The 25,106-nt window shown below is 46.8% G+C and overlaps 1 protein-coding gene across 1 annotated transcript in view; it reads right to left on the reverse strand.

Annotated features, from left to right (window-relative positions):
- RAB31 (RAB31, member RAS oncogene family) overlaps positions 1-23,929 on the reverse strand; it is a 133,650-nt gene extending 109,721 nt beyond the window's left edge. The window contains exon 1 of the mRNA XM_027576517.2: positions 23,593-23,929. Coding sequence (XP_027432318.1) covers positions 23,593-23,631 — 39 coding nt within the window. The 5' untranslated portion in view covers positions 23,632-23,929. The remainder of the gene's footprint in view (positions 1-23,592) is intronic.
- Between the last annotated feature and the right edge of the window lie 1,177 nt (positions 23,930-25,106).

Below are 25,106 nucleotides of genomic sequence, written 5' to 3' on the forward strand. Positions count from 1 at the left end.
GCCCAGGCTGGCATGACATCATTCAAACCAAGGCCATGCTCACTGGCCTGCTGGGCTGCACCTCTTCTTCAGCAGCTGTATCTACTTGCACCCACGGAAGGCCCAGTGGGGTTGCCACGGCAGCGAGCATCACTGAAATGTTGCAGGCTGGCTGCCTGCCAGGACCAAGTTGTTGGTAATCCTGTCTTGTTGGGAAGCATTAGGATAGACAAAACTCTTTTTATGACCATTCAGTAATAAGAGCTTTTAAAAGAAGCAGAAGGGGGTGGGGTATCTGGTGGAACCTCTGACCTATTCAGAGACCCTGGCTTGGATGCCTTCTGCAATGTAGTATTCCAGTCCCTTGGAGCAAAACAGACCATCATTACTTGAGATTATATAATAGGTATGGGTCAATGTGTTCTAGCCTGCCATTTTCTGCCTTCATGACCACCTATTACCAATCCAAGATTGATTCCGTTGTGACACCTGCTACTCTCCCATGACTAGAATAATAAACACAAGCAAATCACTTTGGCCATTACATTTCTGGTGAAGAGCTACAGTAGAGGATGACATATGTCTGCTCATTAGAAGTAACACGTAATTAACAGCATTATTTATCCACCCAATACCAAGCCGTATACGGAAAACAAATCATTTCACAAAGGGAAAGCAGCAGCATCCTCTAAATCCTGAGTTACAGATACTCTACCACCCACTCAGCCTTTACTACAACCTAAATAAATATACTTTTATATTTACATTACATATAATATCCATTTATATTACATGTGCTATATATTCATATTATATAAGGAATTATATTACATTATGTATATTACCTGCTACAAAAGCATGACTGAGGCTAATCTTAAATTGAGACAGATGGAATCACTAGCTATGCTGACAAAAAGACTACTACAGAATTAAACTGACATAGAACTGTGCTTTCCATGGCATTTGATTGGGAATTTTATGTGCTTGACCTTGTCACGGTAGCGGAATCCATCATCTATGGAAAGTCATAAAACTGAGAGTGTCACCTTGGCACACTATTCAAAACTAATTAACTGAACCTGTTAGATGCATAAATCCATTGATCCCTTCTCACAACTGGTACATAAGACATTTATAAGGCAAATACGGTCCTAAATTTCAATAGATATTTGAGAGAGTAGGCTAGAGATATCACAGATTTAAAACAAAAATTATGAGCCCTTGCCCTCTCTCATGCAACAATAATTCAAAACACTGCCACCGAAACTTTGCTGGCATTAGGAGAAAACTTGGAAATTCAAGTATGATAAGAAAGTACTGTGCTTTCAAAATAAATTAGTGTATTCTAACACAAATTATACACAATTTGAAAGCGAATTAATTACCACCATGGTCTGAAGGCTTTTTAGAATCTGAAAGTATAACCCACTTAGGACTTCCCCAGCCTTTGGCAAATCTAATAATTAACAAACATTTCCCGAATTGGCTTCGGATGCATGATATCATATTAACACTAACAACAGATATTTACAAAAAATTCCCAAGATGAATGCCAGGATGAATGATGATGTTCTGAGCCATCAAGGAATTTATAAGTGAACAAATACAAACTCACAAACAGGGGGAAATGTTAGCTCTACCAGTCAACAAATGAGCAAGAGGGAAGTGGGAGGGTAGGATGCCCCCTCAGTAACAAGAGAAGGTCCCTCCACACAGCCTCCAGGGTCACTGAGTGTCACCTATGAGGAGGTCCTGGACCAGCTCTGGTCCTGCACTGTCCCCCAGGGAGAAAGGACCCATGTTAAAAGATCTGTAACAACAGTGAGTAGCGTGCTTCTAGAGCGTAAGTTCTAGGTTTATGATCTAGAATAAAAATTAAATGTTTTAATAATGACAAGATACTACTTTCTACATCAAGATGGTCAAGGGTGAGGAAAAAAACACTCTTTTTTTAAAAGAAGAAATAGATGTTGACAGAATAAAATCACATACAACATGTCTGGCACACAATCCTGGGGCAAAAGAGACAGGCTTTTGATCACTTGGTGAGTCTTTCCCTTCATGAGGCTCACGGACACAGTGTTTTGGTCCTAGAGCCAAAGGAAGCTGTTTGGTGGCCAGGGCCAAAGAGTGCTTCCCAGTGCCCCTTCTGACTTAAGACTCTGTCATCCCCTGGTCGTGTCCACTGTCTCTTCTGCACCAGTCACTGAAGCCAGCTGTGCAAGGGCTATGTGGCCTCCAGGCCCTGTACATCTTCACCTTGCCAATCCCTTATCCCTATACGGGCTGGCTGGGACTACAGAGCCTGCTGGGAGCCAAGACGAGGTTGAGGTGCCATGTGGTTAAGACTTGCACAGATGCTTCTTCCACAGGGATCATTCTCTGGACCTCCTTGGTCTCTCTTATCTGGGATCCTTTCCCCACCCCCACCCTGCCTCTCCTTTCCTTCTGCTGCTCAAGACCTTCACTTAATATGACTCATTCCTCCACACTTGCCCACTGCTCACCTGGGATGCTGGTTGCACCTCTTCAAGCCCATGGTTACATTTCGCACCTGGCTCGACAATCTCACCAATACCCTAAAGTTAGGGTTGGAGGTTGAAGTGGTGTCTTTAAGCAGAATGGAATTTTACAGGAAAAAATGCTGGCATAGAAATAAAAAGACATACAAGGAACACAACAAAATGGTCAGAGCTGCATGGAGGGCCTGGAGTGGAGTAAAGAAAGAAGAACAAATTAGCTAGAGCTAAAATATAAGAAAGGCTGTACATGGGCCTGGGATAACAATGCGGCATGAACTGAGGACTATGGTTCATTGAACCCTCCACACCTGAAGGACACAAATATGGGGTGGGGTGAGGGCCATAATTCTGGTTAGCTCAATGGGGTTTTCAGGTAATTGGAGAACCCACCTGGGGAAATAGATTTTGGTGCCAGCCCCACAATGTCAGGCTGGCAAGGTAAGTCCGCTGGACACGATTCACCATGGGCTGCCTCCAGGGTCACTGCCATTCCCAGACACCTCATCCTCCTCCATCCCAGCTCCTGGGGCCCCGGCTCCTGGACAGAGGCCAGGACGCACGCCTCTCATCAGTTAGACTGGGTACGTGCCCACGACGGTGCGGCCGCAGAGGTATCTGGCCTTCTTGGCCTCTGCTAAGGCAGGAACTGCTTCCCTCGGAAATCAAGGCCAAAAGGAGTTTCCTAAAGTAAAAGACCAAGGTCTACCACATTCCTTTCATCGAATTTCGTGGGTTGTACAACTCAGACCTGCTGCGGCGCACCCCTCCAGAAAAAGTGTGTAGTGCAAAGGAGAAGAGCTCTTGGTTCGGACACCTTTCAGGTTCTCTAACAAGTGTTCTCTGCATGTGATCTGGAAACTAAGCCAATGAAGTCTCCCATTCCATGATATCTGAGGATTACAGGCAACAAAAGCACGAACATTCCAGCTAAGGTGAGGCCTGTCGATTCAGAGAGCAATGACACGCGTCATATGTGTGAAATGTCACCGTTCACGAGGGGGAATTCCCATGCAAACCGGAAACTGAGTAGGGCTGTGTCAGGTTCCACCTCAGAGCGAAGTACCACACGTCCCAGCTCGGTGTGACTCCATTTCCCCACCACTTTCCAGAAGAGAGTGCCATAGCAAAAAATAAAGATACTATCCCAATAAATCCTCAGCAACCGGAGCTGAAAGGAGAGACCCCCAACCCCAATCCTTCACTGCAGCAGACTGGAGCCCGTGGAGCCATTGTAAACAAGCATCTAGTCAGACCCTTACTGATTTGTCTTTCCAATTCCACACACTTACACTTACATTGGCTCTCATAAAAGATCCAGCTATTTTGAACTATTCTTTTCAACAAACTTGAACAAGGGTATGCAGTTTAAAAAAGAATGCTGCAAAATACTTTCAACGTCTCATTTCAATACCCAATGGCCTAATTCCGCTAAGAGGGCAGCATGGGAAATGCACAGCAATGACTTCCAGTTCACGCCAAAAGGCTGAGTGAGGGCCAGGCCCTCTCCCACTTTAGCAGCTACTAGAAGGTTCCTGGCAGACATCTCCCAACCCAGAACCATGGTCTTCCCTCTCCTTCCACCAGTGATCAGAAATGTACCTGTGCAAAATGCTATTCTGAGCTTCCGAAAATACCTAGTGAGCATATCTGTGCCCCCACTGCTTGGTCCCCCAGCTCTGTTTCAACACCTCCTGGGACAAAGAAAATCCCTTCAGCCATTCTTCAAATGTCACCACTGAAGTCACCTTCATCCGGATAGGCTCCATCCTATACAAAACTGCAGCCTTGGGAGTAGACACAACCCCCAGCTAAAATGAATGTTCCAGAGACATGGGCTTCCCCCTTCCTCACTGAGGACAAGCACACCAATAACCAAACCTGGTCGTGGATCAACCTTGGCCACTATCATTTTTGAGGCCAATGCTGAGCTTAATCACAACTTACGTACCAAACTTTGACCACACTCCCTTTACAGGAGGCAGGGGTGGTTTAACCACAGTTTCTAGAATGGCCTGGAGGTGAATGAACATCAGTCCTGCTGCTAACTAACCAAGGGTACCAAAGCAAGTTGTTAACTTCTTTGGGCTTCCATTTCAACTGCACAATGATGATAATAAGAGTTGCTCCTTAGGGGCACCTGGGTGGCTCAGTCGTTAAGCGTCTGCCTTCCGCGCAGGTCATGATCCCAGGGTCCTGGGATCAAGCCCCACATTGGGCTTCCTTTACATGTTTTTTTTTAAATAGTACTTTCACTTACCAACCACCTTCCCCATCCAAAAAAACAAAGGCTTCTCTAATTGCTTCTTTCTGATAGCTATTACCTCCAACTTCAGGGACCTAATTTACCTGGATGAACGCCAGAAGACCGTTCTGAAGCTCTCTCAGTCTGGGAGGGAGGATGGGCCAGAGTCTAAAGACTAATGGAGGGGCGCCTGGGTGGCTTGGTCGGTTAAGTGGCTGCCTTCAGCTCGGGTTATGATCCCAGGGTCCTGGGATCGAGCCCCACATCTGGCGGCTCCCTGCTCAGAGGAGAGCCTGCTTCTCCCTCTCCATCTGCCTGCCACTCTGCCTACTTGTGCTCTCTCTCTATCTCTCTGTCAAGTAAACAAATAAAATCTTTAAAAAAAATAAAAATTAAAAAAATAAAGACCAATGGAGAGGCCAGCTCGCCGAAGGGCTGGGAGTTGTGCCAAAGGGCACCTGGATCTTGACCGACAGAGCAGCAAAGATAGGCAGGGAGCTGGGAGGCCCATTGTGGTCCACTGCCCCAGGAGTTCTGGCCACACGCACTTTGGGCTGACTCCTGGAGGTAAATGACAGCCCAGGAAGATGGGACGGGGCTTGGGGTTTGGTTGGGACTGCAGGCAGACTATAGGAATCAGAATTCTAAGTTAATCTAGTAATCAGAATAAAGGAGAAGCTATGCCTCTAGAATGGCTATTGATACTGAAGACTGGGGCAGCTTTGGGCACAGAAAGTGCCATCTTCCTGGAAGCAGCCTATCCCCGGTGTGACTGGTGACAAGCAGCGCTGGACCCCACTGTAGTGTGGGGGTCATCATTTCATCCACCAGAGCATGCGCCCTACAGTCTATACATGATGTGCATCGGAAGCCTGGTGCCACGATGACTCCAGCACCGTTCACTATTTGGGGGAGATGAAGAATGATCAAGGACCATTTTAAGTGGACTGCATTACATGTTAAGCTCAATTTATCCCCAACGCTTAGACTCACAATTCCCACTGACATAGCAATTTCTGGACTAACTCCAATGGAAGGGATCCTGCTCACACTGAAGTGGAGAAAAATAAAGATTTACAGCATGGAAAATGCCCAAGTGCCATAGATGGTGGAAAGTGCAACTCATCACTCAACTTGCTTATTTTTCTACCACCGATCCAAACACATGAGCCACCACACTTCAGAGCCAAGCCCACCCCAGCTAAGACTCAGCTCCCAACAGGACTCTTTCCGTTTAACTACCCTAAATTTGTCACTCATTGAAGTATCTTCCAGTAACCGCCAAATTAATTCAATACATGCAGTGTTCCAAATTACTATTCTCAGTGAGATGCACATTGTCATAGACAATCAAAACTCACCATACCCTCAGCACCTAGCAAAACTCTTACATGTTAATAGTGGCTAATAGTATTAATAGGGGCGTCATAAATATCTGTTGAATGAGCAAATCGATTAACTAGTTCCAACTTGCAGCCCTGGATGTTCAAGGCACCTTATGCAATTCAGCTACCATAAACCGATTCCTTTATACTATTTCTAAGTTTTCCTGAAAATGATTAATTCAGAAATCAATGGATTTTTTTAATAGAACAACATGGAATATAGAAACAGACCTACATAGACACAGGGGTTTCATTTATGATACAAATAGCATATCAGATCAGTAAATAAAGATGAATTAATCAGTAAAGTGAGACATTTGAAATAAGAAAAAAATAAAAAAACCTAAATCCCAGCCTGGCTCTTTGTACAAAATAAATTCTATTTGATCAAAAAAGTTTAATTTAAAAAAAACACACTATAAAAGTAGCAGGTATATAGGTAACAATTTTTATAATATTACAGTGTGGAAGAACTTTCTAAGCAAGACATAAAACACCAAAACCACAAAAGAAAAGACTGCCACATTTGGCTAAATAAAGGTTTTTAAATATTTGTTATGATTTTTAAAATAAAGTAAACAAAGTAAAATAGAAGCCAACAAACTGAGGGAAAATATGTGCAATATAAATGACAAAGGGTTTGGTTTCTTAATATGCAAAGAGTTCTCACAAATCAATAAGAAAAACAACCCAATTAAAAATGGGTAAATGATATGACTTGGTAAGTAACAGAAAAAAATAGTCAATAAACGTATGAAAAGATATTCATTATTTAAGAAGTGCAAATAAGAATAGGTTACCATTTTTAACCTATAATATTAGCAGAGATACAAAATTTTGATGATATTCATTGTTAGTAAAGGCGTGGAAAATCATACTCTAAACACTTAAAAGGAAGGTAAATTAGTACAATATTTTGGAGATTACTTTTACCATATCTTTTTAAAGATATAAACTTCATATATCTCTGACCCAAAACTCTATTTCTTGGAGTTATCCTACAGATATATTTTACACCCATACATTAAAATTTGGATACAAAGATTTTATTGCAAACTATCTGTAAAAACCAAAACTGGAACTATCCAAACATCTGTCCATAGGGCACCAATTAAGTAAATCATGGTATATTGTTGTGAGAGAATTCTATGTGACTCTTAAAATAAATGAGGTAGATCAATACATACTGACAAGAAAAGATAGTCAAGGTTTACCTCTAGGTGAAAGAAGCAGGAAAAGAACACTACCATATGCACAGACCATATCTAAAAAACTAAATAGGAAATGTAAAACATTACCAGAGGAAGGTGGTCTTTGCACTTTTCATTTTGGAACCTGTCTGTACCATTTGTATTCTTTTTTTTTTTTAAGATTTTATTTATTTATTAGAGAGAAAGATAGCACAAGCGGGGGAGTGGCAGGCAGAGGGAGAAGCAGGCTTCTCACTGGGCAGGGAGGAGCCCGATACAGAACTCGATCCCAGGACGCTGGGATCGTGACCTGAGCCAAAGGCAGACACTGAGCTGAGCCACCCAGGGGTTCCTGTACCATTTGCATTCTTTACAAGTATGTATTAAGTCTAGTCATTAAAAAGAACTTTAAGGAAGGGGCACTTGGGTGGCTCAGTTGGTTAAGCATGTGACTCTTGATTTTGGCTCAGGTCATGATCTCAGGGTCGTGAGACCAAGCCCCGCATTGGGCTCCGCGCTCAGCATGGAGTCTGCCTAAGATTCTCTCTCTCCCTCTCCCTTTGTCCCTCCCCCACCACTCGCGCACGTGACTTCTCTCTCTCTAAAAAAAAAAAAGAAGAAGAACAAGAAGAACAAGAACAACTTTAAGGAATCAGGGTCTTAACAAAGGTTTTCTTCATAGAAAGGTTTTCTTCATTAAAAATAGGCACAGTATTTTTAATACTTGACGGAATTGCTTTCAAACGCCCTTGAACACTTTAAAAAGGCTTATTTATCTACAACTAATAATGCTTCACATTTAACGAATTGATTAAAATAGGCCTCCATTGCTTTCCAACTTCCTTCATATCCCAGGAAACACGGAAATTGATATTATCTGTTAGCACTGGACACATGGACACAGATGGCTGCAGCCTGCTCAGCCCCCTCTGCCAAGGCCAGCCTCCTAGGCCCTGCACCCTTGTGACACGATAGCAGCCCCTGCCCACCAGCTGGGAGGCTCCCGTTCTAGGAGCTTCTATTAAACAACACCACCTTAGTATAATTACTTTGAGATAATGAAGATCCTTCCGTAAGTATGTTATAATTTAAAAACAAGCGAAATCAGGCGCCTGGGTGACTCAGTCGGTTAAGTGCCTGCCTTCGGCTCAGGTCATGATCCCAGGGTCCTGGGATCGAGCCCCACATCAAGTCCCTGCTCAGTGGGGAATCTGCTTCTCCCTTGCCCTCTGCCCCTTCCCCCCACTTGCTCTCTCTCTGAAATAAATAAATAAAATATTTTAAAGATTAAAAAATAAATAAATAAATAAAATAAAAACAAGTGAAAATATAGTTGACCTTTGAACAACACAGGTTTGAACTGCGTGGGTCCATTCACACACAGATTTTCTTCAATGAATACGCTCTAGTACTGTAAATATATTTTCTTTATAATTTTCTTAATAACATTTTCTTTTCTCTGATGTTAGAGAAAACTTAATTATTACTGTAATAATACATTATATAATATATATAAAATAGGTGTTAATCGACTTTATATTATCGGTAAGGTTTCTGGTCAACAGTAGGCTTTCAGTAGTTAAATTTCAGGAGGTGTCAATACGAATTATTCAACTGTGTTATACATGAATTTTCAACTGTGCAGGGGGTCAGTGCCCCTAATCCCCAAATTGTTCAAGGGTCCCCTGTAATAGTATGGTGTTAGAAGTCAGAAGACTAGGTAAGTTTTCTTTCCTTTTTGCTTTTCTTTTCTTTTTTCTTTCCTTTTTGAAAGCTATTGTCAGGAAGGAGGAACAGGCTGGGCTTCTGAGGGACTGGTCACTGTTTCTGGGTCTGCGTGTTTGTGAGTATATAGGTCTACTCATTTTGTGAAAATCCATTTTGCACCACATTTAAGATCTGTGCAGTTTTTTATATGAATATTATACTTCAGTATAAAAATTTAAAGAGTATGTTATAAATTTGGTCAAGTTAGTAAAAATAATGAAGTTCTACAATATAGAGTAAATCAAAAGTTATTACTTAGCACTTATGTCTTACACATCCCATGGCAGAGAAGATTAAAGAAAACTTCTAAATTGGGATCCTCTTGTAGAAACAATCTATTCAAACTCCCCTAAGCCTTTTGAGGTTATCAGGATGTAAAATGGTTCATGGTGAAAGAGTAAGAGAATTTTCTGACTATGATTTCCTAGGCAGGATTCCCTGTGAGAAGTTATGTGAGTTAGTTAAGTGGAAAAGACAGAAAAGGTCCTCCAGTCTCCCTGCCCAGAGGCTTGTCCACGCTCCGCTGTGCTGCCTGGCAGAAGGCTGGCAGAGTTGTGAGGACAGTTCGACCCGCAGACCTAGAAACTTCGAACTTCGAACAGGCCCCACCCATCTAGCCGGCTGGCCTTGTGACTGATGGTCACAATTTGCAAACCGACATTCCCGACATAGTGCTTCACAGGCATCCAATGAGACAATAAAGGAATAAAAGGACCAAAGCAAAAACGCCGCTTCCTGGACATGTGAGCCGGGAAATGGGGAACAGAAAGCCTGGGCTCTAGGCGCTCCCCTCATACACAGGCTCTGGGCCTGGAGCAAAGCCAACACCCCAAGCCTCAGTGTCTCACACCCGCACATCCGGGACAGGAAGCGTACCCTGTACATGGGCCGCACACTGCGACCATGCAAAGTGCTGTTGCTTTGCTTGTCATTGTCATCGTGCATTAGAGCAGCTGGGGACGTGTTAGGACCTCCCTACGGTCATCAGAATCCAGACACTGCACTGTGTAGTATCACAGTGTAATACATTCCCAGAAGTGAGAATCAGTCGTCTTACCTCCCAAAACACCTGGCCAGGACCCTGACCTTGTGGGGATTTGCCTCCTTTTCTTCCATGGATGTACTTCAAACCTGGTTCAGTGATTATTACTTTTTAAACACGGAACCTCTTATTTTTTTAATAATCCCATTCTATCGAACCATTACGGCATGCCAGCTGTGAACAAGTGATCTGTGACTAATAACGATCAAGGTTTGCAGCACAGCGACATAGTTAGGTGCATCGGGTCCTGGAGTCACACCAAGCTAGTTCTAATCCACGAAGCCTCACTTCTCAGCATGAGTGTTTGTGCATGTCCCTAACCCCTGAGCTTCAGTCTCCTCATCAGCAAGGAGGGGACAATAATAGAACTCACCCTGACAAGTCCCATAATGCCATAATGTATGCAAAGCACTTACTCAGTTGGGGGAGATTAAAGACCACCACAGATTCTTGGCATTCCTCCCATTAAGAGGTGGAGCATAGACCTCCTCCCTTTGCTTCTGGGCTCGCCTTAGTGACTTGCTCCATCAATTACACATGGCGGAAATGACATTCTGGGCTCTATCTAGGAGGCTAGGTCACAAGAAGCTTCTGCCCGAAGCTCATGGAACACTCACTCTGGAAACAACCAGCCCCCAGGTGACAAGTCTGCCTCCCCTGAGACTCCAGGCTACGAAGAAGCCCAAGCTAATGGTGGGGAGAGGCCACGTGGAGAGAGACACCTGGTGAGCCCCAGCTGGTCCAGCCACCCCAGGGGAGGCCCCAGACATGTGAGTGATGCAGCCTGCAGATGGCTCCAGCCCCAGCCAGCATCGGCCTGAATTAGCAAGGAAACCCAGGCGGAGTTACCCTCTGAGCCCAGTCAAACCACAGAACTGGGAGAAAAAATAATGCCTTGTTCTTTTAAGCTACTCAGTGTGGGGTGGCTTGTTACACAGCAGTGGATAACTGAAACCCTCAGATGGTGCCTGGCACATGAGTTAGACTCAGCAACATGTCAGCTATTAGGATTACGGAGATACTCACGCACTAGCCTGATTTCCAACTCATCTATATAGCGACATCCTTCTTTTTTTTTTAAACATCTTTTTTTTTTAAGATTTTATTTATTTATTCATGAGAGACAGAGACAGAGAGAGAGAGAGAGGCAGAGGGAGAAGCAGGCTCCCAAGGAGCAGGGAGCCGATGCAGGACTCGATCCCAGGACCCTGGGATCATGACCTGAGCCGAAGGCAGACGCTTAACCATCTGAGCCACCCAGGCGCCCGTGACATCCTTCTTAATCAAAGGCATTCTGCAGTGCTTTCTTGATCAGGGAAGAACAGAGTACATTCTAGTTTTGGTGCCAGGACTGTGCACCAATCTTTCTCAACTATTACTGAACCCACTGGGATTAGGGGTAAGGGCAATTATAAACCATTATAGTGCTCATAAGGAAGAAGCCAAGGACATATGAAGACACAGGCAGAGTGTCTGTAACTACGCTGCTCAAAAACAAGAACAAGGATGTGCACATCTGGTTAGCGGTGACACAACTGTGGTAATTCACAAGTCAGAAGCATGGGACTGACGGAAGGGAAATGTGCGATAACACAATTCACATTAACAGCAGCCATGTACTCAAATCAGTAAATCATACAACCAAAATTTTAACAACAATATTTTTTAAATATTTCTATTTTTATTGTGCAATAGTACATATTAGGTTATGTTACTAAGATTAACCTACGAGTAGAGGTCTACAAACAATACAACTGGTCTGTTCAAATAAGGATCTTTCTTTTAAAAATCTATAGACCAGGGAGCCCGGGTGGCTCAGTCGTTAGGCGTCTGCCTTCAGCTCAGGTCATGATCCCAGGGTCCTGGGATCGAGTCCCACATCGGGCTCCCTGCTTGTCAGGAAGCCTGCTTCTCCCTCTCCCACTCCCCCTGCTTGTGTTCCTGCTCTCACTGTCTCTTTCTCTGTCAAATAAATAAATAAAATCTTTAAAAAAAATCTATAGACCAAAAAAATATCTATAGACCATATTTATTACTAGTTCCTTTTAAACTGAATTATTCTGGAAGATCTTTAAATGACTGACTTCATGATTCTCAAGCTTATATGAATAATGCTTTTATGAGAAGAACATTCTTTAAAAAGCCTAATGCATTATTTGGCCACATCCACAACAGAATCCAGGTATCCCTATGGGAGGGTCTAGGATTTTCAAGGCTGTCCATGAGCTGCATCACACCAGAAAAAAGCAACACTGCACAATTGAGGCCTACTCCTCTGGGAATAGCATCGTGGGCCAGCACATGGCATAGCTAAGAACATACCTCCACATTGCAGCAGACCCTGATTCCTCGAATGCAGCCTCCTTCCCCACAGTCCTGCCAACATCAGACACTTCATGAGGGACAACAAACAGCTCCATTAACCCAGGGCCAAACTTAAAGGTTAGAGCAGTGTTTCTCAGGCTCTTTTAAGACTCCATAGGCTTTTTTAAGTGGAAAAACAATCCCATGGATCCCAACGAAGACATTAATGATAGTGTAAATAAATGCAAATAATAAAAGTACACACAAACTACTAATGCTATTCTGAAACTAGAAAATAAAGATAAATGTATTAATTAAATACAAATTAAACTATAAAAACCAACAACATTCAGATGAATATCAGTCTATTGTGATGGATAATGTTGCTCTGCTAAACTGAAATAGCTCAGGGCTGGGGAGCACTCTGAGGTCAGCAAGCTGTCACCATGTGACGGTATGGTTCCCTCCTACTCCATACATGATCTGTCAGCAAAGTATTCACTTCTACCTTCAAACAGCCAGAGTGGGACTCCACTCACAGCCTAGGCCGCTACCCTCTGGTGGAAATCACCGTGACCTGGCCTTCAACCAGCTTCCCTGCCGGTGGTCTACCCTCTACACAGCTGCTGGAGCCATCTGCAGAAAAGGGAGGTCAGACCATTGCCACTGCTCTGAAAAAACCTCCAACAGCCCCCTCCCACCAGATGCCCAGGAAATGCCGCAGTTCCCACACTGCCCACAAGACCCAAAAGACTCGGGTCCCAAGCCTCCAACTGCTCCCTTCCCAATGGTCACTCTGCTCGGGCCACACTGGCCTGCCCCCTGGAGCTCAAACTCACCAGGCACGCCCCTCCCACTCCAGCCGTGGGCCCCCTCTGCCAACTTAGGAATATTGCCTCTGTGTCTTTACTCAAAGGCCTTCTCAGTGAGGCCTTCCTCAAGCCCCTACTTAACCACCCCCCAGGCAGCACTTCCAGGGCCCCCCACCAGACCCTCAGCCCGCCCCCGGCCCCCGCCTGCGTTCTCTCCACCACAGGTGTCACGAGTACTAGGTATTTATGAGCAGTGGTCACTCCTGCTGGAATGTCGGCTCCACGAGGTCAGGAGTGTGGGTCCGATTTGTTACCCGCTCTATGCCCCGTGGCACAGTGCCTGGTAAATATCCGTGACATGTCACAGGATCACTGGGTCTTCACGTGGCCCCATGCATTATTTTTGTCCTAACTCTGCCTGGGCTCTTGTCTCATGAGCCAGTTTTTGTGAGCATTGAAGTTGACACAGTTTTGTCACACGGTGATCACCCTGAAGATCCAGGATGTAATTTTATTTATTTTTTTTGTGAGCATCGAAGTTGACACAGTTTTGTCACACGGTGATCACCCTGAAGATCCAGGATGTAATTTTATTTATTTTTTAAAAACAGCATCGCGGGGCGCCTGGGTGGCTCAGTTGGTTAAGCGGCTGCCTTCAGCTCAGGTCATGATCCCAGGGTCCTGGCATCGAGCCCCGCATCGGGCTCCCTGCTCGGCGGGGAGCCTGCTTCTCCCTCTCCCTCCGCTTGCCTCTCTGCCTACTTGTTCTCTCTCTGTATCTCTCTGCCAAATAAATAAATAAAATCTTGGGCGCCTGGGTGGCTCAGTTGGTTAATCGACTGCCTTCGGCTCAGGTCATGACCCTGGAGTCCCAGGATCGAGTCCCGCATCGGGCTCCCTGCTCAGCAGGGAGTCTGCTTCTCCTTCTGACCCTCCCCCCTCTCATGTGCTCGCTCTCTCTCTCTCACTGTCTCTCAAATAAAAAAAAAAAATCTTAAAAAAAAGGTTTAAAAAAATAAATAAATAAATAAAATCTTAAAAAAAATAAAAATAAAAACAGCATCGAAAATGAACAGGCACAGAAAGCTATAGACGCCACGGGGCAGAATGACAGACCACAACTTTCCAAAACCCCATTTGGAGAGAGACTAGCTTTGAGAGTGGTGGGGAAGCCAGAGCTGTTGCTACTGCCAAGGTCACGATGAGACCAAACAATGACGTGCATAGATAAGAACACAGCGTCCTGATAAGCCCCTGGAGTGTGTGTCCTGCTGAGGACATACCTGGCCTCTCATGGCCCAAAGGCATAACCTTCACGTTTCAAGGACTTCTCACGGTCTGACCCAAATTACTTTCCAATTTTATTATCAAATTATCCGTCATTGCCAATAACAACCAAAGGGATCTCTACCCGTCAAACATCTTGGCCCTGCAGCAAATTTTTATACGTTTTAAATCATTGACACAAGCAATGCATGCTCATTAAATAAACCAAGGAAGAGAAAGAGTAAGTTGCTTTAAAGTGCAAATTAGGCCCTGCCCCACGGGGATCACCACTTCCACAAATGAGTCTTTTTAGAACCTTTTCCCTTCGATGAATGCGATGAATGCATGCTGTGACCAGAGCCTCTCCCACTCACTCCCTCCACATTCCCCTCCTCTGCACTGGGCCTACACCGCTGGGCAGCAGGCACCCACACGCCCTCCCTGGCCTCTCCCGAACTCCCCAGCCCTTCCTCGGGAACACGAGGCAGTGAAGCATCATGTGACATCCCACAGGGTCGCCTGGGGTTGATTCCCATGTGTGCCCCATCACACCAAGTACACTGCTGGCCCATAAACAACAAGGACATTGTCCCCTCCCCTCTGGGAAACTGTCCTATGTGCCTATAGCCTAGCAGCCATGCAGCACATCTCCAGTGAGTATAGCTCTATTCCTCTCTCAAGGCCCACGGCCCTCAGTGAAACCCTCATTCACTTTATACAGACCTTGTTTGCCTGCGTAACTCTCCAAAGGGTAAGCCTGGCTGGGTTTTCTGGTTTACACTGGTAGCAGGGGGGAAGGTCACCAGGCTCAGCTCAGCACACACACCCCCACTCAGCAGTTGGGGAGCAAGTGAAGAGCAGGCTAGAAACATTCCCTCTAAGAGCTAAGCCCCAGATGCCTCTTTCAAGAAGGACAGTCTGATGACTCATCGATGAGAGGTGGGGAGAATAAGAAAACAAATTAAAAGGATGGAAGAAAATGATCCTGCGGGGCAGGAAAGAACAGAGACAACAAAAAAAACATAGAGCAGGACGATGAACTTGACGTTGACCAGAAAATTAAGACCAGTCATCTTGAAGGTAACACTGAAAACAGGGAAAGAAGAGGAGCCACAAGAAGGGGAAGCAGGGGGTTAAGGGGGGCAGGTAGGCTGATTTCTTCATACCTGCAGGGTTTCCAGTTAACAGGAGGGAACAAGATTGTGGCAAGTTTGTACAATTTTATGTCATTCTAAAGAAACAAGGCTAAAGGCATTGTCCCGGATCCCTCGTCTTTGTGGTCTCAAACGAAAATCAGCATTTATCATTTCACTACTCGATCATTATGAGTCAGTCACTCATGGACTCAAAATTTAATTAAGATGAGCATGTATTACTTTATAATAAAGAAAATAGTCTCAGAAGATTATTATGAAAAAGTTTAGAAAATATTTTATCTCCTGAAATGAAAGGTAAGTCCATGAAGTCTGGAGTATTGATGCTATGCTTTTTTTTTTCCTCAAAAGAAAAAAAAAAAAAGACTTTCTTAATTAAGCTTGCCATAAGTGTAAATGCCATGGCCAATAGTTAGACCAGAAAAAAAAAAAAAACAAACACAGGAACACTTTACTCTTTCTCTTTGCCCGCAGAGGTTAAGTGGGCAACTTTTATATGAAACTCTTCATGCACCTGCGCACGTGTTGCATGCTCATTCCTCACTCTCTCTCCCCCTCTCTCTCTCCCTTTCTTCCCCCATCCCTCCTCCCCTTCTCTTGTCTTCCTTTCTCTCCTCCAACTTCCTCTCCCTCTGTCTCCCCTTTCAAAGACAGTCTCTGACAGAGGCACCTTTTAGGACTCTGCATTCTACCAGCAGATCCTAATTAGCATACTGACTCAAAGAGAGCAGAAAGGAAGTGATACTGGATAATGCAGGTATCTTTTTCTTCTAGAAAAACAAATACTGTTGACAAAAGGGATCCAGCTCTCTGCTACTTTGTTCGAAGTAGAGAAAATAGGAGGGAAATGATTTCCCCTTGGTTCTGCTTGCTTTCCCACAGGTCCCCCAGGTGCCTTTGGGGGAACTGAAAGCAGCCTGGGGCTACCTTTTGGGCTAAATCTTGAGCAAGCAGAAGCCAAGTTCATGACCTCCAGAGAAGTCAGAGCGGGTCTGAAGCCAGAGGAGCAAGGAAATACATTAGAAAAAGATTCACCGAAACAGAAGATTCCACAGTGAGAAGCCCATTCATTGACCCTGAGGTTAAATCCCCCTTTTCTTTTCCTTATTTCTGCTGACAAAGCGAGGAACAAGAAAAACAACTCTGGTTCCTCAGGAGCTATGCAACTCTCAGCAGCTCAGTGGTCAGACCATGCAACCGAAGCTGCAAAACCAAAGTCAACCCCTGGGTAAAGCAGAGGCCCCATCAGGTCTCCGCCAGAGACTGAGCACTCTCACCCACCAACCTACCTACATGCTCCCTACCTCCCAGAGCTCCTGTGCCCCTCCCCCAGCTCTGGGCCAGGTTTGTTTTTCCATATAGCACTGACCACCTTCTAATGAGCCATAGAATCTGTTTTCCCACCTTTCTGCTAAAATGTAGTAAGCTCCACAAAGTACTTGAGCACATAAAAAATAAGGCCATTCAACACCTTGAGAAGGTGTCTTCTCACCAAAATGCATAACCCCGAAGAAGCAATGAGGCAGCAATCAGAAAAATCGAGATCTTGGGACTTTCAGCAAGACAAGTGGCCTGAATTCATGGCAGACAAATGGAGGGGAACTGTTTAAATGGCAGACATGACAAGCAAATGTAGTACATGCTCTCTTACTGTGGATTTTTAAACAGCTATAAAGGACATTTGGGGACAATTGGAAAATCTAAATATGAACTATACGCTTGATACCATTATATCTGTGTTCAATTCTGGGGGTATTACAGGTGTGCAGGAGAATGTCCTTTCTCCTAAAAGATACATACTTAAGTATTTAGAAAATGAACATGTTAGAATATCAGACTTGGAAAGCAATTCTGATGATTGCCTGGCCCAAGTGGCATAATGTCTGCAATTGACTTTCCCTTGGTTCAGGAAAAAGAAATAGTATTATTTAACAAATTAAAGAAAGAGAGATAAAGCAAGACTAGTAAAATGTCATCCCCACTGAATCTAGGTGAGAGATCTACAGACATTCATTGCATTACTCTTTCAAATGTTTTGTGAGTTTGAGACTTTTCAACACAAAACAAGGGAAAAAGAAGTTCAAAATAAAAGACCCCATGCTAGGGAGATTGTGGGGTCAACAAGACAGTGGTCAGCCTGGGAGTGGAAGGGCCATGCTCCCTGTCTCCCACACTCTGCAGCCACCTCAGCCCTGCAGAAAATCCCGTGAGATCCGGGGCCCCACCTGCTCTCCCCCAGGGCCTTCGGTCCACACTCACATTTCCATTCTTGTCAAGGCCCTGGGTGTCCTTTGAGGCACAGTTCAAATCCTTCCCTCTTGGAGAGACTTTCCCAGATTGTTCCCAGTCCCTCTGTGTTCAGTTTAACTTCAGCACCTCCCACTATACCACATGACACCTCCAGCATCCCCCTCATCACCCTGGCGAGGAATGCTAGTTCTTGTGCACGCACCTGTCTTTCCTGCCCAACGAGGAACCTCTCCGCCACCTGCAGCGACCAGAGCCCCGCCTTCCCTGGGTTCTGTCTCTAGCAGAGCTGGCCCAGCAGGTGCTCAAAACAGACCTGGTGCAAAAACTTTCTGTCCCTCACTTGTCCTCACATCTAATAAGATAGATGACAGTCAGTATTTATCATCATCCTCGTCTCTTACTTCTGCTGTGCATGGCTCTGTGGCAGGTGCTGTCACAGGAATCCAAGTGATGTCACTTAGTTCACTGCTGATGGGTCCCCGTCCCAGGAACAGAAGAGGACTTCAAAAGACAAGGATCGTTGAGGCTGCCCTGTCTACCTGCAGCCACCCACCGCTCCTGGCATGAAAAGAGCACTGGATAAATGGTGAGTGGTTGACTGAATGAATGCCTATTCATTTGCAAACACATATTAGAAATTATAAAAACAAAGTTAAATGAAGGGCACCTGGGTGGCTCAGTCAGTTGAGCGGCTGAGCTGCTGAGTCTTGGTTTCGGCCCAGGTCACGATCTCAGGGTGGCGGAATGGAGCCCGGCTAGTCGCTCCACGCTCAGTGGGGCGTCTGCTTGAGATTCTCTCTCTCCCTCTGCCCCTCCACCCCTCACGCTCGTGTGCACGCGCACGCTCTCTCTTTAAAATAAATAAAAAATCTTTAAAAAAATATAGATTAAAGTGCAATATTTGCATAGACGTTCAAGCACTAAAAGTAGTCTCACTTGTTGGACACAGTTAAATTTGAAGACCTTTTCTAATTCATGAGTTCAAAATCTTTTCATGTCCTAGCATCTTAAAATGTTAAGTTTTATATTTTCCAATGGCAATGGCCTTGGAGCAGTCCTGAAGGATACAACACACTCACGAGAACAGTGACACTGGGCCAGGGGAAGGGCCAGGGGAAGGCCACACGCCTGACAAGAGATGGGGAGGGGCCATGAGAAGTTTGAAAATGCTCCACAAGGGACTCTGAGGCACACCCAGAGATGCACGGAGCTCTGGAAGCTGAGGGAGACATGCGGCCATGCTGACCCTGAACAAAAGAGGAACAAAGAGACCCTGGGGGATTCCACCCGCCTGGCCTGGGTGCTCGGTGTTACCATGTGTTGTGCGCTCCTGGAAAGACATCCTACCATGTCATTTATATTTATTTTCCCCAAGCCAGAACCACACTTTCCACAAAGGGTTCAATTTAATAGAGGAATCAAGTTTGGTAAGAAAGAAATTAAGTTGGGGTGCCTGGGTGGCTCAGTCGGTGAAGCGTCTGCCTTCGGCTCAGGTCATGATCCAGGGGTCCTGAGATCGAGCCCCGCAGCGGGCTCCCTGCTCAGCGGGGAGTCTGCTTTTCCCTCTCCCTCTGCCCCCCTGCCCCCTCCCCGCTCGTGCTCTCTCTCTCAAATAAATAAATAAATAAAATCTTTAAAAGGAAAAAAAAGAAAGAAAGAAATTAGGTTTCTAGCCCCACCCATGCAAAGCTGGTTTTTCCATTGAACAATTGAAAATGAACATGTTAGAATCTCAGACTTGGAAAGCAATCCCGAGGATTGCCTGGCCCAATCCTCCCCATCCTACCCACTCCTTCCTTCCACAATGACCCTAACAGATTCATATAACTTTATGAACACTTCTGGTGGCGGGGTGCTCACCATCACTCAAAGCAGTCCATCTGGGGTTCCACAGCTCTGACTGATCTGCTTACTGTGAGCAGATGTGTCCCACCCTTGGGTCCTGGAGCCTCTGGGGATCACACAGCCCCTTCCTGTGAAGGCCTTGCACACTTCTGAAGTCTCCACTGCCCAGATGTCACACCAAATCCCAGGTGTTTGCTCTGTGAAGAACCACCACCCAGATTCTAACAAAGGCCAGAAGGCTAGGCTTCCCCAAGCTCCTTATCAGAAGCAGGACACCCTTGGTTGTCTTTTAACCATGCCACTCAGCTGTTGAGGAAGTGACAGAAATCTCTAAACTGTCGTCAAGACAACCAAAGTCCAAATACAAATGTCTCTGGGATTCCATCCGGAAGCAGTTTTTGAGTGTACACACCCAGAGGAAATAATAAAATAAAAGAAAGCTCCTCTCCTCCCCTCCGCTGCCCCTCCTCAGACTCCTCCTCTCGTCCCCTCTCTCCTTCCCTCTCTCTCTCCCCCCTTGCTTTTTGCCACGTGGTGATGTGTGTTAAAAATGCATACTGGGAAGCTTCCCACCTTCGGGGTTTGGAACAGCTGCTGCCTCGATATTGTTTTTGTTAGTGTTTTTTTTTTTAACATACTCTGCTGTTTTTAAGGGGGTTGTTTTTAAGCTCCATGTTTCATAATGCTGGTTCAGGTTACAAAGTAGGACCCTAGGCACTTTATTGACAAGAACAAGACTCCTGGGTCCCAGGTGTCTAATAAGGACCCTTTCCCAGTGTGTGCCCCTTCAAACACCCCGTCCTGCATGGCTGGCTTCCGCGGGTGGCCTGCCTTATCCCAGGAAAAGGCATTCACAGAGGCCTAGGAAAAACATGAGAGAGACCACCCCTGAAAATAATGAGAGCCAAGAATTTATAACAGGTAGCCTAAATAAACCAAAAGCTCTGAAGTCCTTGGTTTTTCTAAGAGCACAAAGCATTCGGAGAATGCTCCTCAGACTGCCGTGGATTCCATTCGGAAGCACTCACCAAAAGAAATAAGATAGACAAGCCGAACCGCAGAGTCCTGAATGGCACAGGTCCGGGTAGAGAACACATGCCTCTGGCTTACTCTGGCTTCCACCTGTTGCAAATGACCCTCCCGTCGGGAACCTCCAAGCGCGCAGAGGTTGCAGACTACCCCTAAGAGGGAGACAAGTCTGCATGGCCCGTGCCTAAAACAACCTTGTGCCTCGAACGGGAAGTGCAGCCTCACGCATAACCAGGGAGCAATCAGGGCAAATAGCCAGGCACAAAAACCCCAGCCCCTCACACTCCCCAGTGAGACAGCCAGACTTCAGTTAGGAGGTCGGCATTCTCGATCACCTCAAAGGGGCCAGAAACAAGGTGATAGGAACAGAGGGCATGGCTTGTAGGGTCTCAGTCATACTGAGACTTCAGGGAGATGTGGTGGTGGCTGAGAAACAGGAAGCTGAACGCTAGCCACATGCAAGACTTTATCCAGAAAAGATGGCCCTCCCAACACAGAGAAAAAAGGAGCTCAGGGCTCCTGATAAAACTTTAAGGGGACTTTCAGATGTGGCCTTGATCCCTTCTTTTAGTCACTGACCTTCAAGGTTCTTTGTCAAATCAAGAGTGAACCCCAAGGTGGTTAAAGTGGCTTCGACCTCCCCAAATGCTATCTCACTCAGACAAGGCCTCCATATGGATGAGCCACTGAGAATACAGCCTATCACACACATCTTGCCCAGGACAGGCCCAGCCAAACCACAGGACTTAACAAATTTTACTCAGTGTGGGTGACAAGGTCATTGGCCCTCTGATCTAAACAAGACAAAAACCTGGAGCCACTCAAAAAAACAGAAGGCTGCAGATGTGGTATTACATGGATGAAGTGTCAAAGCCTCCAGCTGCCCAGAAATACCTTCTTGCTCCGGCAGAGCTCCTTCCTCGCAAGCCAGTCTCCTACCAACAGAGCCCCTGCAAAGACCCAGCAAACAAGGGTGAGGCACCGTCTCCAGGAAGCCACTAAGAGTATGCTTCTTTCTTAGAGATAAAAGAAAAGAAGTAAAGGGACTTCCTCCAGCTATCTCATCTCCCAGGCTTGCTAATTGTCACCCAGGAATCACACATTAGCAGGAAATGATACTATGCATCTTAGCAGATCATCTGGTATAATCCTCTGCCTTAAAAGGGAAGATGTTATGATGTCCATTTTATAGATGAGGCAACTGAAGTACTTGCCCAGAATTGCACAGCGAGTGATCCATTTCCTTGTAGAAGGATATAGAGACCCATCCCTGAACAGTGAAGATAAGTCATATTATGGGTAGGGCCTGAGGGAGAAAGCATGGGGGGGGGGTGAGGAGGCAATTTCCTCCTTCATTTACTCCCAAGGCCAATCCCGTGCACACAACACGCGTCAAAGTTGCTCTTGATTCCTTGGGACACAACATTCCTTCTAAGTCTCTGAAGGCCTTCCATGAGGCTGAAATGACCCCTCGCAAGGAAAACACAAGATGCCTGGAATTTATGTCAGGACTACATTGGAGAGCCTGGCTGAGAGTGAAAGCCACCCCTGCAACACAGGAAGGCCAGCACAGGATCCTTTGCAGACCCCAGCTGTGGCCAGAAAGCCAGGGAGGGCCGGCACACCGGGGAGTTTGTGCCCAGGCTAACAGCAAAGGGAGGACCTTTGCCAGGTCTTCTGGAATTCCAGCCAAACCGGACTATCTAGTCTAAGTGACAGTTCTGGCAAAAGACAGTGACGGGAGACAGTCAAGAACATTGTCCAGCCAGAGGTTCCAAAAGAGCCTAGATGGAGCCTAGACACTTGGCTGGTCTGGGACAATTCAATCCTAACCTGGAATCATTTCCTCATTACAGGAGTCTCTACCTCCCTCCTGACAGCCACTTAGCACTTCTTTTAAATAACAATGGGTCTCCCCCTTTGCTGCTCTTTTTGTAGGAAAGCGTTTTCTTGGGAGACAGGATTTGCCAGGGGCAGTACCCTCGGCATCGATGCCAAAGGCTGCTGGAAACACGGCTTGAAACCAGCTCTTTCAAAAGAAGAAATTCTGGAATTTGATGTGGGCACCCAAAAGGAAATGACCGTTGATATTATCTGAGCTCTCGGCGGCGGGTTTCCAGAGACTGTCCTGCATCACCTGACAGGTCTGCCGAGGCGAGGGGCTGGGGTATTGGTGCCTATCTGTGTTTCCGGCTTCTTTCCCATTTCCTCAGACTCAGAAAGACCCACTTTGGGAGGGGAAGCGGTGATCCGGGAGACTTTCTCATCCTGCCTTCTTTCTCCGGAGCACGGAAGTTTCCTAGGCGCTAAGCTCTCCGATGCTTATCCCTTCGCCTTCCAGCCGGGCATCCCCTTGGGTTTGCTCGCCTTTGGCTGGGCTTTCTTTCTCCCCTGCCCCCCGCCCCAAATAGACCCATTGCCCCCGGGAGACAAAAAGGATCTGGAGCCTTGGCTGAGTAACCTAAAGTTTCCGCCGGAAGGAAATTATCAAAGGCGAAGAAAGCCCTCGGAGGCCGGAGGGACCGCGGTGGCGGCGGCCGCGAGCGGCGGCCCGCGCTGCCTGTCCCCGCGGAGGGTCCCGCGGCCCGGCCCGGCCCGGCCTGAGCGCCGCGGGGCCCCAGCGGATCCCGGGAGACGCGGCTGCGGGGTGAACGAGTGAGAAGCTCCGGGGCAGGCTCGAACCCGACCGCCGCCGGGCTGGAAAGAGGGGGCGCATGGACGAGGGGGGCGCAGGGGACGGTGGGGCGGGGGGGTGGGGACGCACGGACGTGGGTGTCCCCCGGCGGGTGGCGGCGCAGGACTCACCCCGAGAAGACACACTTTGAGCTCCCGTATCGCCATCATGTGCTCGGGGCCGGACCGGGCAGGGGCTCAGCATCCTCCGGGGCCGGGGCCGCGACACGCCCGCGCCCAGCCAGCGGCCTCCAGTCTCCGCCTTTCGCTCGCGGCAGCCCGCGGGCGGGACCGCCGCCGAGGCTATTTCTGGGCAGCCGGCCCCGCCGCGGTCGGTCACGTGGCCGCCGGCCGGCTCCTCCCGGGGCTTCGGGTCTAAACTCCAGGGCCCCCGGCTCCCAGGAACGCCCCCAGCCGGCGTCAGCCACCCCGGGGCGGCCCCCGGGACCTGCGGCGACCCTGGCAGAGCGCCTCCTCTCTCAGACCTGCGCGGCGGCCGGACCCCGCTCTGCCGAGCCCCCCTCTGGCATCTGCCCCTCCAGCCCCGCCCGGCCGCAGTGCCCGGTGGCGTGTAAGGAGGACAGGATCTCCCCTGGCTGGCTGCGTCCCCGAGGATTCCATTCCTTATCTCCAAATGGATGCCGCCAGCTGAGGTCCTTTATGCAGGAGCCCTTCGAAGTCTGCCTGCAGTCCCATCGTTACACAACACCCTAGGATCCCCGCAGAAGTGAAGCCAAGACACAGCTGTGAGGATGAGAAGGAACAGTTAACTTTGCAACCCACCTTGTCCTGCAGTTCTGATGCAAGGGTTTCGACTACCTCCCATGTAGTTCTTGGAAAATGGTTCTAGAAGCGGGGGGTCTATAACTCCCTCCAAAAAAGATGTCCCTGTCTGAAAAAGGAAACACGCACTGTAGAGAGGAAGCTGCCTTGCTCAGTATAGAAAATGCTATAATTTGCCTGGGCAGACACCCAACCCTCAGAAGTATAGCTAGAAATATGTCGCTCCTGGTGCAGACCATCGTTCCTTCACCAGCAAATAAAAAGAGACTCTGGCTTGAGACAGTCAAGGAAGTCTTGGGCCTGTCCTCTCTTCTCCATCCATAGCCCAGTGAACCTCATCCACTGAAATGACTTCACTTGTTGCTACTACAGACAAGTCAGCTTTTTGGACATATCCACCCGAATAATCCACTGGTATTTCAGATCGGAAATAACATGTTTTTTCTTAAACTTCATCCCCAATCCCAAACTCTCAGTCCTCCCTCCTGACTTGCCAATTTTGGTCGATGACATTTCCATTCCCCCAGTGGACCACCCACTTTCAGTATGTGGCTTTGTTCCTGTTGAAGCCACATTGAAGCAACCTAGCACCCACATAGCCCCATGCAGTGGGCACTTCCAAATCAAGACCTCCAGAGAGAAAAATCCTAGATCTCTAGAATCAAGACAGGCCCCCAAATTGACAATTGGCAATTAAATTCCCCAGAGCAGCAGGGTCTTCCACTGGCCAGGTACAGGCTTGTGGAGAGTTACCCACACAAATCTGGACTACATTGTTCAAAAAGCAGCCACGGACAAGATGTGGGTCTTATTCAACATGGAGATTATTGTATCGGCATCTGTCCTTGGTTTAGTATCCAAAG

Source organism: Zalophus californianus, chromosome 14, assembly GCF_009762305.2.
Source record: "Zalophus californianus isolate mZalCal1 chromosome 14, mZalCal1.pri.v2, whole genome shotgun sequence".
NCBI lineage: Eukaryota > Metazoa > Chordata > Mammalia > Carnivora > Otariidae > Zalophus > Zalophus californianus.